Consider the following 15,701-nt stretch of genomic DNA (forward strand, 5'->3'; position numbering starts at 1 on the left):
TTGCCAGGGATCGACGTCGAGCTCCAACCGTGGGCGCTTGAGGACTTAACATCACGGAGCCTGCGGTCTCTGGTCAGAGACCGACATCGTGAAGTCCACGTTGCGGGAGTTTCGATCGCCCCCACGCAGGAGTTTCGATCGCCCCGATGCGGGAGCTTCGACTGCCGGCTGCGGGAGCTTTGATCACCCCGACGGATGGTTCAATTGCCCCAACCGCGGGAGAAATAAAGAGGAAGGAGTTTGGACTTTTTTTACCTTCCATCACAGTGAGTAATGGGGGAATCTGCTGTGGTGGATGTTTATGTTAACTTTTATGTATTTGTGTGTCTTGTTGCTTTTTTTTCCGTATAGCTGTGTGGTAATTTGCATGTCACTGTACCTTAATTGGTACATGTGACAATAAAAGACCTTTGAAACCTTTGAATTGGCCTCCACTGCCTTCTGTGGCAGGGAATTCAACAGATTCACAACTCTCCGGGTGAAAACGTTTTTCCTCATCTCAATTCTAAATGGCCTTCCCCTTATTTTTACACTGTGACCCCGCCCTGGTTCTGGACCTCCCCAACATCGGGAACATTTTTGCTGCATCAAGTTGCCCAATCCCCTTAAGAATTTTATATGTTTCTATAAGATCCCCTCTCATCCTTCTACATTCCAGTGAATATAAGCCCAGTCAATCCATTCTTTCATCATATGTCAGATGCACACCGCTTTCATCCACTAACTGGATCCACCAATTCCGCCAATTCCTCTTCCTCCTGTCCCCTTCCACTTATGTCCCTTCATGCAGCTTCACAATTTATTCCTCTTCTCTCCTTTGTAACCTTCTGACTTCCTTTCATCTCGTCGTAGGTTTACTAGGTTAATTCCCGGAATGGTAGGATTGTCATATGTTGAAAGACTGGAGCGACTAGGCTTGTATACACTGGAATTTAGACGGATGAGAGGGGATCTTATCGAAACATATCATATTATTAAGGGGTTGGACACGTTAGAGGCAGGAAACATGTTCCCAATGTTGGGGGAGTCCAGAACCAGGGGCCACAGTTTAAGAATAAGGGGTAGGCCATTTAGAACGGAGATGAGGAAAAACGTTTTCAGTCAGAGAGTTGTAAATCTATGGAATTTTCTGCCGCAGAAGGCAGCGGAGGCCATCTTTATTTTTTCTTTAAAAATTTAAAATTGAAGCTATGTAAGAACTCTATAACCAGTTTGTCGTTTATTATTATTTGTACATATGCTTTAAAAAAAAATTTAAATTTAAAAAAGAAAAAAAAAGAAGGCAGTGGAGGCCAGTTCTGTGAATGCATTCAAGAGAGAGCTAGATAGAGCTCTTAAGGATAGCGGAGTCAGGGGGTATGGGGAGAAGGCAGGAACGGGGTACTGATTGAGAATGATCAGCCATGATCATATTGAATGGCGGTGCTGGCTCGAAGGGCCGAATGGCCTACTCCTGCACCTATTGTCTATTGTCTTTGTCCACCCATCTGCCAATAAAAACCTCCCTCACCGATCCACCTATCACTTTGTTTTTAGTTTTAGCTTTAGAGACGCAGCACGGAAATAACCCCTAGGTCCTCCGAGTCCTCACCGACCAGCGATCTCCGCATATTCACACACACCAGGGACAATTTTTACATTTATACCAAGCCAGTCAACCTGCAAACCTGCACGCCTTTGGAGTGTGGGAGGAAAACAAAGATCTCAGAGAAAACCCACGCAGGTCACAGGGAGAATGTACAAACTCCGTACAGACAAGCACCCTTAGCCGGGATCAGACCTGTGTTGGTGACGTTTTGCGTCGGGGCCCTTCTTCAGACCCGATCCGAAATGTCACCTATCCATGTTCTCCAGAGATGCAACCTGACCTGCTGAGTTCCTCCAGCACTTTGTCTCTTTTGAACCATCATCTGCAGTCCCTTGTTTCTAACCAATAGCACTACTTGCATTTGTAACCAATCATTTTTCAATTCATTAACTTCATTCATCCTGAACAGGGAAACAGTCCTGCTGTAGACATATGTCACAATACACAATACACAAGCTCTTCAGCGGGTAGTCCATAGAGCTCATCGGAACACAGTTACCAGCCTTGGAGGGCATCTACAACACACGATGCCTCAGAAAAGCCACCAGCATCCACAAAGACTCTTCACACCCCTGCAACAGTCTGTTCGAACTTCTACCATCGGGCAGACGATACAAGGCCTTCTACGCCCGCACCTCCAGACTCAGGAACAGCTTCATCCCCAGGGCCGTAGCTGCTATGAACCGGTGCCTGCTGAGCCGGATGGTCACATCGCACAGTGATCCGGCACAGATCTACTTGCACTTTATTCTGTTTTAAAACTGTTCTAATTTGTTTCATTGGGTTGTTTAAATTAATACAGACTAGCTAATTGATTTATTGCATCGTATGGGAGGCGCATTCCCAATCTCGTTGTACCCCTGTACAATGACAATAAAGATATATTGTATTGTATTGTATTGTATAAGACCTTTCTTTGTAAGTGCAGCTGAACAAAGACAGGCTATTCTTTAGCCAATCACGCTGCAATCTTTGAAGGGTCTATTTAATTGTTAGCCTGCCTGTTATGCAACAGCAGTTATCTGTGCTCAGTCACCTAATCACTCAGTCACCTCATACTTTGAATTATTCAAACCAATTATTTATCATATCATATCATATCATATATATACAGCCGGAAACAGGCCTTTTCGGCCCTCCAAGTCCGTGCCGCCCAGCGATCCCCGTACATTAACACTATCCTACACCCACTAGGGACAATTTTTTTTAACATTTACCCAGCCAATTAACCTACACACCTGTACGTCTTTGGAGTGTGGGAGGAAACCGAAGATCTCGGAGAAAACCCACGCAGGTCACGGGGAGAACGTACAAACTCCTTACAGTGCAGCACCCGTAGTCAGGATCGAACCTGAGTCTCCGGCGCTGCATTCGCTGTAAAGCAGCAACTCTACCGCTGCGCTACCGTGCCGCCCTTGCTAAAAGGGTCCTTGCTAATTATGCAGTTTCATCATCATTAGGTGGCATGGCTGATGGACGAGGAACAGAATAACACCAACAACTGAACATTTTCACATCTGGAAGATAAAAAAATAGCTGAGAACACAATTCAACAGCCACTTGTCAACAGTGGAGATCTACTTTATTTTATTTCCTAAAATAAAGTTGATTCAGAGTACAAATATATAACACATATACCATACTCTACTTCCTCAGAAGGCTTAGGAAGTTTGGCATGTCCCCAACAGCTCTCGCCATATTCTACAGATGCACCACAGAAAGCATTTTATCAGGATGCATCACAACTTGGTTTGGGAACAGCTCCATCCAAGACCGCTAGAAATTGCAGCGAATTGTGGACGCAGCCCGGACCATCACACAAACCAGCCTCCCTTCCATTGACTCCATTTCTACCTCACGCTGCCCCGGCAAGGCCAGCAGCACAATCAAGGACAAGTCGCACCCTGGCCACTCCCTCTTCTCCCCTCTCCCATCGGGCAAAAATGTCTAGAAGTGTGAAAACGCACACCTCCAGATTCAGGGGCAGTTTCTTCCCAGCTGTTATCAGGCAGCTGAATCATCCCACCACAACCAGAGAGCAGTGCTACACTACTGTCTACCTCTTTGGTGACCCTCAGACTATCTTTGATTGGACTTTGCTGGCTTTACCCTTGCACAAAATGTTATTCCCTTATCATGTATCTATGCACTGTAAATGGCTCGATTCATGTATTGTCTTTCTGCTGACTGGATAGCACGCATCAAAAGCATTTCACTGTACCTCGGTACACGTGACAATAAACTAAACTGAACTGAACTAGAACAGCGCAAAAGTTCTTCCAACATTCTCAGCATCTACACATTCATTGGTGTCATATTCAGGAGTGTTCACAACTATCGTTACACCAGGGACCCTCGCCACTGATGCGGCCCCCTGGGTGATACCCTTTTCCTTGTTTGAGGATGTCTTCTGCAGACACTGCCCCCCAATGTCAAGCGGCGGAAGAACCCTAGGCTGTGATCCTCCCCACAGTGCCTTGGTATTGGCTGCACCGAGCTTCAGTACGTCCCCAGCACGTACTCCTGCAGTCTGGAGTGGCCCAGTCGGCAACACTCCCCGACAGACATATCGCTCTGCAAAAGTAGCACCTCGTCACATCTGCAGTTGGGCCAGGAAGGCTGCAACCAAGGAGGGATTTAATTGCAGCCACCTCTTAGTTTGGAGATACAGCACGGAAACAGGTCCTTCGGCCCACCGAGTCCACACCGACCAGCAATCCCCTCACATTAACATTTATCCTACACACACTAGGGTCATTCATAGGGACTAGGGACATTCATTTTACATTCATAGCCAACCCCTTTAACCTACAAACCTGTACGTCTTTGGAGTGTGGGAGGAAACCGAAGATACCGGAGAAAACCCACGCAGGTCACGGGGAGAACATACAAACTCAGTACAAGGCCAGCACCCGTAGTCAGGATCGAACCGGGTCTCTGTTGCTGTAAGGCAATAGCTCTACCGCTGCACCACCGAGCCTGCCCATTGTTGTATATTCTGTTGTGTAGGAAAGTGGAAAAGGAAACTTGCACACAACAAAAAACGATTGAATGATCAGGGAATGACTGGGGCTGTTGACTGAGGGCGGAATGATGCTCAGAATGAAAGGGCGAATTCCAAGTCTAGTCCACCGGGATCGTTATATTCATCCAAGAGGGCAGGCAAATAGGGTCTCAGTTTAACGTCTTCGCCGAAAGGCAGAACCACGTGGCATTCACAATCCCGTTCGGCAAAATATATGCATGTTTCTTCACGGAGGACACCACGGCTATACTTGGACAGGCTGGGACTTTGAACCTGATGAAATGGTGCCAAACATGGTGCAGCCGACATTATATGCCAATTGAATTTTACCATGTAATGCTTAATGCCTATGTGACAATAAATATCCATTGAACCATTGCTGTCTTAAGGAACATTCAGGTCAGATTGGGAGCAACCTTCACACACTTATCACCATTTCATTGCAGTGACCAGACTCTGCCCCTGCGCTGCCCTAGCAGCTGCGGCATACCTGCAGTCCGTCTGTCTTTGTGTTTTTATGTTGTTTTGTTATCTTGATTGTACTGTAAATGTGATGTCGTTTTTGGGGGGTTGTATACTATGGGGGGGGGGGGGGGGTGGCGGGAACTGTAAATATAAAATTGTCTCTTCCGAACGGAGACGCGATCTTTTGTTTCTGGGCCGTGTCTCCGTTCCCGTTGCGGCCTGCCATCGGCCAAACACCTGGAGCTGGCGGCCTCCACCTGGGACTCGCCTGTGGAGGCTCCGGCTGCGTGGACGTCGGAAGCTCGCAGCCCCCTGGATGGGGGCCGACATCGGGAGCTCCGGCAGCGGCAGCGTCTTCGCCCGACCCGAGTCGCGGGGGTGGGTCAGCCCACCGCAGACTTTTCACCGTCCGGCGCGGCCTGAAAAAGGCCGCGGGATTTTCTCTGCCCGGCGGGGGCTTCAATGTTGGGAGCCCCGACGTGCAGCGGCGGCGGTAGCGGCAGCGGCTTCGCCCGGCCCGGATCGCGGGGCTTGGGTCGACCCACTGCGGACCTTTCACCGTCCAGCGTGGCCTGGAACGTGGCAACTACAACAGCCTGACCGCGGGAGAAGACGGCAGGGGAAGAGAAAAGACATTCTGGCCTTCCATCACAGTGAGGAGGGGACTGGAGGAGACTCACTGTGATGGATGTTTCTTTCTGTTTCTTTGATTGTGTGTGTTATTGCTTATTTTTATTGCTCTTTTATTGCTTTTATTGCTCTAGTTGTTGGACTGTGGGTAATCTTTCATTTCACTGCACATTTATGTGTGTGTAACAAATACACTTGACTTGACTTGAACCAAGGAATCCAAGTCCAAAGATAGACACAAAATGCTGGAGTAACTCAGCGGGACAGGCACCATCTCTGGAGAGAAGGGATGGGAGACGTTTCAGTGAAAACTATCGGATATTTAAGCAAGGTGTGGCGGCTTACTTTAAGGATGAGAAAGCTTCCAGATGACACAATAAAATAATGCATCATGATTATTCAAAATGAAATATAAAAAGTTTTGAAAACAACGCAATGTAATCTCAATAGCAGATAGGCTGGTGTGAGTTAAAGACTACTTACCATCTGTTTGTGACTTGCTTAAAAACATGGTACTGGCACGAGGGTGGTCTGAAGGATTGAATTCCATGTTTAAATCTAAGGAGAGAAATGGGGGGAAAAAAGGGTTGGCATTAATGAAAAAGCAACTTAATGGATGGGAGAATGATCGAGCATCTTAAACATCCAACCCCTTCGACCATGCGTACGAAGGAACTGCAGATAGATACAAGACGCCTGAAGAAGGGTCTTGACCCGAAACATCACCCATTCCTTCTCCCAACAGATGCTGCCTGTCCCGCTGAGTTACTCCAGCATTTTATGTCTATCCTTGATTTAAACGAGCATCTGCAGTTCTTTCCTACGCAAGGAACAGCAGATGCTGGCTTATACCGGTCTTTACACCCTCTACAAGATAGTCCACAGTTACCTGCCCAGACTATTCCAGCAAACCTGAAGCCTCTTGCAAGGCGACGTTCACAGTACTGTTCTGGATAAGGGCTCGGGAACACTGGACCACTGCCACTTTTGGGTGCTGATCCAAGCAACCCATCCCATCTTCGAAATATTGCCCGTCCTTGCATTTGGAGAGAGCAAATTCTGGAACCCAGCCTCCTCCTTCCCAACAGCATTGAGAGAGCACCTTCAGCAGGACTCCAAAAAGAAAAATACACACCCTCACCTTCAAGTGCAATTAGAGATGAGCAATAAATGCCTCTGATGCCAACGTTACCGGATTGTTGTAAAAACCCATTTACTTGACATATGTCAATAGACAATAGACAATAGGTGCAGGAGGAGGACATTTGGCCCTTCGAGCCAGCACCGCCATTCAATGTGAGCATGGCTGATCATTCTCAATCAGTACCCCGTTCCTGCCCTCTCCCCATACCCCCTGACTCCACTATCATTAAGAGCTCTATCTAACTCTCTATTGAAAGCAATCAGAGAATTGGCCTCCACTGCCTTCTGAGGCAGAGAATTCCACAGATTTACAACTCTCTGAGTGAAAAAGGTTTTCCTCATCTCCGTTCTAAATGGCCTACCCCTTATTCTTAAACTGTGGCCCCTGGTTCTGGACTCCCCCAACATTGGGAACATGTTTCCTGCCTCTAGCGGGTCCGTCTTCGGAGGCTGCGGGAGCGGCTGCGACTCGCCTTAGGCTCGGGCCGCGTGGATGCCGACATCGGGAGCTCCGGCAGCGGCAGCGGGTTCGCCCGCCCCGGATCGCAGGGCTTGGGTCGCGGACATTTCACCGTCCGGCGTGGCCTAAGATGGCCGCGGGATATTTCTCTGCTGGGCGGGGGCTTCAATGTCGGGAGCCACGACCGCCCCGACGTGCAGCAACAGCGGCAGCAGCGTGTTCGCCCGCCCCGGATCGGACTTATCATCGGCGGAGCCGGCCGTCTTCGGAGGCTGCGGGAGCGGCTGCGACGCGACGCGCCTTGGGCTTGGCCCGCTGTGGACCGTCCGGTGCGGCCTGCAACCACAACAACCTGACTGCGGGCGAGGACAGCAGGAGAAGGGAAAGACATTGTGGCCTTCCATCACAGTGAGGAGAGAGAGGACTGGAGGAGACTCACTGTGATGGATGTTTCTTTGATGGATGTTTCTTTTTTTGTGTGTTTTTGGGGTTGGGTAATTTTAATGCCTATTTAATGCTTTTATTGTTGGACTGTGTTTTGGGGGTTTTGGGGTTGTGTAATTTGAATGCATATTTAATGCTTTTATTGTTGGACTGTGGGTGACCGAATTTCGTCCAATATTGGATGACAAATAAAGCTATCTATCTATCTATCTATCTATGTTTCAATAAGATTCACTCTCATCCTTCTAAATTCCAGAATATACAAGCCCAGTCACTCCAGTCTTTCAACGTACGACAGTCCCGCCTTTCCGGGAATTAACCGAATGAACCTACGCTGCACTCCCTCAACAGCAAGAATGTCCTTCCTCAAATTTGGAGACCAAAACTGCACACAGTCCTTGAGAGACATATGTTGCCCAAATCCATATGGATGCTACTTTGGCCAGCTCACAGAACCAGATTCTTCCCCACTTATTTTCACTGTAACCTATTCTCCTTGCATTTCCTTCAACATCCTCAGACACCTACACATGGGGGCAATCCACCCAGATCGGCCTGTACATGACCACAGACCAACAACAATGTGGTTGACCGCTGATTGCCCTCCGAAATGAGAGAAAGCTGCTCAGATCACCTTGCTGGTGATGACCATGTGAACAAGAAGGAATTATAATTAGCAAGCAGCCAGTCGGAACATCAATACCAGCCATCAATATTCGACCCGTCAAATGAAGTGCGATTTCAAGTTTTATCGACCGACTTTTAGTTAAAGCCATGACAATTTAATTGGTATTATTTCTTACTTTTTGCGCAGTACGACTTATAGCATAACCAAAGGCTTGGCACCGTTCAGCAGCAAGAGATCTGTTACATAGAATGCCATACCAAACTTGGCCAGCCAAGTGCACTTTCCTTGCGTAAACAGAATATATTTTGTGTCCATTTTCTGAGCACGTTGTCCACCCGACAAGCGGCTACAACTGGGAAGTACTTAAGAGTCATAGAGTCATACAGTGATATAGTGTGGAAACAGGCCCTTCGGCCCAACTTTGCCCACAACGGCCACCTACACTAGTCCTACCTGCCCGCGTTTGGTCCGTATCTCTCGAAACCCGTCCTATCCACGGACCTGTCTAATTGTTTCTTAAATGTTGGGATAATCCCTGCCTCAACTACCTCCTCTGGCAGCTTGTTCCATACACCCACCACCCTTTGAGTGAAAAAAATTACCTGTCAGATTCATATTAAATCTTTTCCCCTTCACCTTAAACCGATGTCCTCTGGTCCTCGATTCACCTGCTCTGGGCAAGAGACTCTGTGCATCTTGGAGGACTGATAGCCACACAAAATAGACATCTCAGCAAATGCATGTTTTGAAGCACCAAGTCCTTAACAAACTTTTTCCACAAACTAAATTCATAAATTGTCACGACATGGGGTTCAAGTTAGGAGTAGATCTCTCTAAACATACCAGAACATTTTCACACAATCAAAGTGAAGCACAAGTAACCATTCAACCCATTGCGTCTACTTGTACCTCACCTTGATTTTGTGAACCTTCTGAACTGGCCTCTCGTGGGATAGACAGTGTTCAGAAAATGGCCATTAAATATACTCTGTTTGCACAAGGAAAGTGTCCATACTAATCCCGTGAAAGAACAATTGAATTCATCCCATTCCCATGTTCATATCCCACATTTTCTTCCTCTAATTGTCTTTTGAATGTAGTTATTGATATAGAAACAGGGTATATCGGTATAACCATATACAGAGGGACCTTCCAAAGCATAGAAAAATGAAAAATATTTGAAATCATCTTCCTGTGTATCTATGTATTTTTCAACAAAGTATGCAAAGATAATCAATCAAATATCACTTTCTATTTGGTTTTAACCATCTTGATACACCAGTTCAATTCAGTTTAGTTTATTGTCACGTGTACAGAGGTACAGTGAAAAGCTTTTGTTGCGTGTTAACCAGTCACCAGAAAGACAATATATGATTACAATCAAGCCATCTACAGTGTATAGATACATGATAGGGGAATAATGTTTAGTGCAAGGTAAAGCCAGCAAAGTCTGATCAAGGATAGTCAGAGGGTCACCAATGAGGTAGATAGTAGTTCAGGACTGCTCTCTGGTTGTGATAGGATGAGCAGCTTAAGTGTCATGTGCAAACATTGGATGATTCAAGTGATCGGGGGTATTTAGGCAATGCAAGAAATGGGAGATGACATGTGACTGGAAAACCTCGAACACGGCACGGTAGCGCAGCGGTAGAGTTGCTGCTTTACAGCGAATGCAGCGCCGGAGACTCAGGTTCGATCCTGACTACGGGTGCTGCACTGTAAGGAGTTTGTACGTTCTCCCCGTGACCTGCGTGGGTTTTCTCCGAGATCTTCGGTTTCCTCCCACACTCCAAAGACGTACAGGTATGTAGGTTAATTGGCTGGGTAAATGTAAAAAAATTGTCCCTAGTGGGTGTAGGATAGTGTTAATGTATGGGGATCGCTGGGCGGCACGGACTTGGTGGGCCGAAAAGGCCTGTTTCCGGCTGTATATATATGATATGATATGATAAGTACTTAACTCGTTAATGTAGCAAAATTTCAATAGAACATTATCCAACCAAGTTTGACACTAAGCCAACAATAATGACTATCAAAATGAACGGAAGGGCTCTGAAAATATTTACATAAAAACTTAGGAAATAAAGTCAGAGCCTCAGAATTAAAGGACGCGCTTTTAGAAAGGAGGTGAGGAGGAACTTCTTTAGTCACAGGGTAGTTAATCTGTGGAACTCATTGCCACAGAGGGCTGTGGAGGCCAAGTCAGTGGATATTTTTAAGGCAGAGATAGACAAAGTCTTGATTAGAACGGGTGTCAAGGGTTATGGGGAGAAGGCAGGAAAATGGGATTCGGAGTCAGAGATCAGCCATGATTGAATGGCGGAGTGGACTCGATGGGCTGAATGGCCTAATTCTATCCCTATAACGTGAACTTGTGAATATTAGCTGGGCTGGGCCACATAGCCTCTTGAACATGATCCACCATTCAACAGCATCCTAGCTGCTCTTATCATTGATGTTAACTCCACTCTGGTGCCTAATCCTCACATCCCTTGATTTGCTTTTGGTCCAAAATCCCCCTATCTCCCCTTTGTGTATACTTAAAGATTCATCGGTCTTCAATTTGAAACAGAAAAGGATGATGAAGGTTGTTCACAGGAGAAAAAAAAAAGTAAATGTCAATAATAAAATAGCAAAACTTTATTAGTCCAGCAAAAAAACAGGACCTGAGAAAACAGAGGTAGTTGCTACAAATCAACATCTCGCCTCGTCTGGAAGAAAGTTTGTCAAGTAGGACGCAGACCTAAAATTGACATTCAAAAGTTGATAAAGTAACACATCCTATGAATAATGGGGAGCTGGTGGATGCACTATAACTTACATTACCAGATGACATTAGATGAGGTAATCCCAAAGATAAATGCAGAAAATATAAGCTTACCATGGTTAATATATTGAAGTGAATGGATTGGCTGACCATAAGAAAATAGAAAAGAAGGCACACATGGGTTGTTTTCTGATTGGTAAGTCCGTCTTAACCAACCTGATCTCCCGGAGGCTGAGCACTTCAACTCCCCCTCCCACTCCCAGTCTGACCTTTCAGCCTCCTCCAGTGTCATAGTGAGGCCCACCGGAAATTGGAGGAACAGCACCTCATATTTCGCCTGGGCAGCTTGCAGCCCAGTGGTATGAACATTGACTTCTCCAACTTTATATAGTTCCTCTGTCCCTCTCTTCCCCTCCCCCTTCCCAGTTCTCCCTCTATCTTCCTGTCTCCATCTATATCCTTCCTTTGTCCCGCCCACCTGACATCAGTCTGAAGAAGGGTCTCGACCCGAAACGTCACCCATTCCTTCTCTCCTGAGATGCTGCCCGACCTGCTGAGTTACTCCAGTATTTTGTGAATAAATACCTTCGGTCTGCCACAGGGATCGGTCGGTGCAGCAGCCTTAAGTTTGCCAGAGGCATATTTATATTTAATGGTTCAATGGTTTCTTTATTATCATGTGTACCAAGGTGCAGTGAGATACTTTAAGGAAATAAGGGGAACATTTTTGAGGTTAAAATTCTAGGGAATGTTTTTTTTAGGAATAGCTGGAAAGATTCCCTTCAGAAGGAACGGTTTCCATTATTGTTCTATGGCCAAAACAATTCTACCTCTGTATTTTGAACATTGCCAAGTGAATGAAGATATATCAGATCCTGGGGGGACAGGGCTTTCTCCATCGCTGCTCCCACCCTATGGAACTCACTACCCCAAACCGTCAGAGACTCCTCCTCACTCACCACATTCAAAACATCACCGAAGTCTCACCTGTTCAGCACTGCCTTCAACCACTGACCGTCACCTCACCTTCTGTCTCCTTTTTCTGTTTGTTTACTTATTTATCTATTTATTCACTTCTCTATGTTCTAGTAATCCCTGTAAAGTGTCTTTGAGTGTTTGAAAAGCGCTATATAAATGTAATGCATTATTATTATTATTATTATTATTATATGCACGGTTCCAGTCATCTGGCGTATGTGACCTAGACTTGTAGAAGGAACTAGACCAAGTGGACCCGTTGGGCCCAAACCTCTCCTGCATTGGTGCAGCACCCTCTCCTCCCCTCCTCCCCCCTCCTCCCGCCCTCCTTCCTCCCCTCCCCCTCCCCTCCCCTCCCCCCACTCCATCCCCCTCAACCACCCTTATCCTCCCTCCACCCCTCCCTCCCTTCCCTCCCTAGGGGATAGATTTAAACTTTAGAATGTGAATAACTTAAAAAATATAACACCAATTTCAATGAAACTTCTTCCATTGGCACCAAAGGGACAACGGTGAGTAAGGTGGGCCTAGAATTGTCGCGCTATCGTGTACCGTTTTGGCTGTAGTTCAGGAACAAACAAATAAACAAACGAGAGTTTTAGTATATAGATAATCGTGAGGCTACTCAACTCCCACTGTTTGAATAGGGGAATAAGCATGCAGCTCGTCGCGGGCATCCACAAGATAATGCCAGTGACTTCCTGGTCCTCCACTGGGTGCAACATTGCAGTCTTCACGAAACCTTCAACATAAAACCAGTGAAATGGATTGGATTGTTGCCAACTATTCCTGCTGCAAGGCCAAAAAGAAACACAAACATTGTTGGGTTGCAACTGAACGTGTAGATTTGTAGGTTAATTGGCTTGGTACAATTGTAAATTGTCTCTAAGTGTAAGGATTGTGTAAGTGTGCGAGGATCGTTGGTCGGCACGGACCCGGTGGGCCGAAGGGCCTGTTTCCGCACTTTATCTCTAAACTAAACTAAGTATTAACCCTGTTTGTTATTGCACAGATACTGCCTGACCTGCTGAGTTTCTTGCATTTTCTGTTTAAATTTCCAATTTTCAGCTCCAGCAGTTCTAATTTTATTTTCTTTATGTTTTAAAATTTCATGAATTTTATAATAACGCTGGAGAAATTTTCTGCTCTTGGCAACAATTTATGCTTCCACCTTAATCGATCGATAGAGAGAAAAATCATGTTGTTAAAAACTGGCGCTCATTTCCTCGTTAGTTTGCCTGTCAAGATCTTACATTGTGATTGCAAATGTACTCCGTCCAAAAGCTCCACTGTTGTTTGACCCCAGATCCTAGACTCAAGGTGACGAACAACAAGGCATGAGGTGAAGATAAAATCTATGCCACACAACCGGCTGACGCATTTCAGGCATGAACAAAATTAAAAGTCAAACAAGAAGTTTTCTTCCACACAGATATGTAGGAAGGAACTGCAGATGCTAGCTTACACAAAATGCTGGAGTAACTCAGAAGGACAGGCAGCATCTCTGGAGAGAAGGAATGGGTCACGTTTCAGATCGAAACCCTTCTTCAGACCTGAAACGTCACCCATTCCTTCTCTCCAGAGATGCTGCCTGTCCCCCTGGGTTACTCCAGCATTTTGTGCCTTTCTTCTACACAGCGTTTGGTTGGTGCCTGGAACATGCCGCCACGATAAGTAGCAGAGGCAGATCCAGTCGTAATTTTTAATAGGGTGTTTAGACAAGCAGGGAATAATGGAATTTGGATCATGTGCATGCAGACGAGATTAGTTTAGAATGGCAACAGGCTTGATGCAGACATGGTAGGCCAAAAGCCTGTTCTTGTGCTGTACTGTTCTATTTTCGAAGTTATCGGGATGCATCACTACTTGGTTTGGAAACAGCTCTATCCAAGAAATTGCAGAGAATTATGGACGCAACCCAGACCATCACACAAACCAACCTCCCTTTCATTCACTTGATTATGCCAGCAGCATAATCATGGACCAGTCGCACCCTGGCCACTCCCTCTTCTCCCCTCTCCCATCAGGCAAAAGTATAGAAGTGCAGTGTGAAAATGCACACCTCCAGATTCAGGGACAGTTTCTTCCCAGCTGTTATCAGGCAACTGAATGATCCCACCACAACCAGAGAGCAGTCCTGAACTACTATCTAGCTCTTTGGTGACCATGGGCCTATCTTTGATTGGACTTTACTGGCTTTAATTTGAACAAAACGTTTCTATAAGATCCCCCCTCAATCTTCTAAATTCCAGCGAGTACAAGCCGAGTCTATCCAGTCTTTCTTCATATGAAAGTCCTGCCATCCCAGGAATCAATCTGGTGAACCTTCTCTGCACTCCCTCTATGGCAAGAATGTCTTTCCTCAGGTTAGGAGACCAAAACTGTACGCAATACTCCAGGTGTGGTCTCTCCAGGTGTGGTACTGCCTTTCCGCTGACTGATTAGCACGCAACAAAAGCTTTTCACTGTACCTCGGTACATGTGACAATAAACTAAACTAATCTAAGCAAAGGGAGACACCTCTTCAGCATACAGAGAGAAAATCCTTCAACTGAAGGAATATAAAAACAAAAACATAGCTCAGAAAAATCAAGCAAGGCCAGTTCCACGCCAAAGCTTCCAAATATGTCCGAAAGCTTTAGGAAAACTCATTGTCAAAATTCAGCCAACAGGAAAAAGGAAATGAATGCTAACAGATTTTCGACAGAGAATAATGAGAGAGAGGAAGGTGATCATAGAAAGCATGACGCTCATTGCCTTAGATGGCTTCACTGCCTTGCCTCACGCCCAAAGCTTTCTACAGTGTATGAAATATGTAGAAGCGTAGTCATGGTTACAAAGATTAAAACGTGATAACCAATTTACGCACTGCTCAGTCCCACAAAGGGCTCTTGATCATGACATGATAATCTGCGCTAATGACACTGAGTGAGGAGAAACGCTGGTCTGGGCACGGAGGATAACTGAACAGTGTAGTTCCATGCGATTTCTTATCTGAGATGAGCTGAATGTTAGCATAATTAGTGAGCATCAACACTCACCACTAACTTAGAGCTTAGAGATACAGCGTGGAAACAGGCCCTTCGGCCCACCGAGTCCACGCCGACCATCGATCGCTCGTACACTAGTTCCATGTCCTACATACACTAGGGGCAATTTACAGAAGCCAATTAACCTGCAGCAAGAAAAATGTTCCCAATGTAGGGGGAGTCCAGAGCCAGGGGTCACGGTTTAAGAATAAGGGGTAGGCCATTTAGGGCTGAGATGAGGGATCAAGGGATATGGGAAAAAAGCAGGAACGGGGTATTGATCTTGGATGATCAGCCATGATCGTATTGAATGGCGGTGTTGGCTCGATGGTCCGAATGGCCTACTCCTGCACCTACTTTCTATGTTTCTATGTTACAAACCTGCACGTCTTTCGAATGTGGGAGAAAACCCGAGCACCCTGAAAAAGCCCACGTGGTCACAGGGAGAACGTGCAAACTCCGCACAGACAGCGCCTATAGTCAAGTCAAGTCAAGTCAAGTCAAGTCAAATTTATTTGTCACATACACATACTCGATGTGCAGT

At 46.0% G+C, this 15,701-nt stretch overlaps 1 protein-coding gene across 2 annotated transcripts in view; it reads right to left on the bottom strand.

Moving 5' to 3' along the window:
* The window catches only part of ccny (cyclin Y), a 197,811-nt gene that overhangs the window by 67,676 nt on the left and 114,434 nt on the right, over positions 1 to 15,701 (bottom strand). For both annotated transcript variants that reach the window (XM_078425274.1, XM_078425266.1), the window contains exon 2: positions 6,192 to 6,266. In XM_078425274.1, the coding sequence (XP_078281400.1) occupies positions 6,192 to 6,266 (75 nt within the window). The remainder of the gene's footprint in view (positions 1 to 6,191; positions 6,267 to 15,701) is intronic.

Source organism: Rhinoraja longicauda, chromosome 2 (assembly GCF_053455715.1).
Source record: "Rhinoraja longicauda isolate Sanriku21f chromosome 2, sRhiLon1.1, whole genome shotgun sequence".
Taxonomy (NCBI): Eukaryota; Metazoa; Chordata; class Chondrichthyes; order Rajiformes; family Arhynchobatidae; genus Rhinoraja; species Rhinoraja longicauda.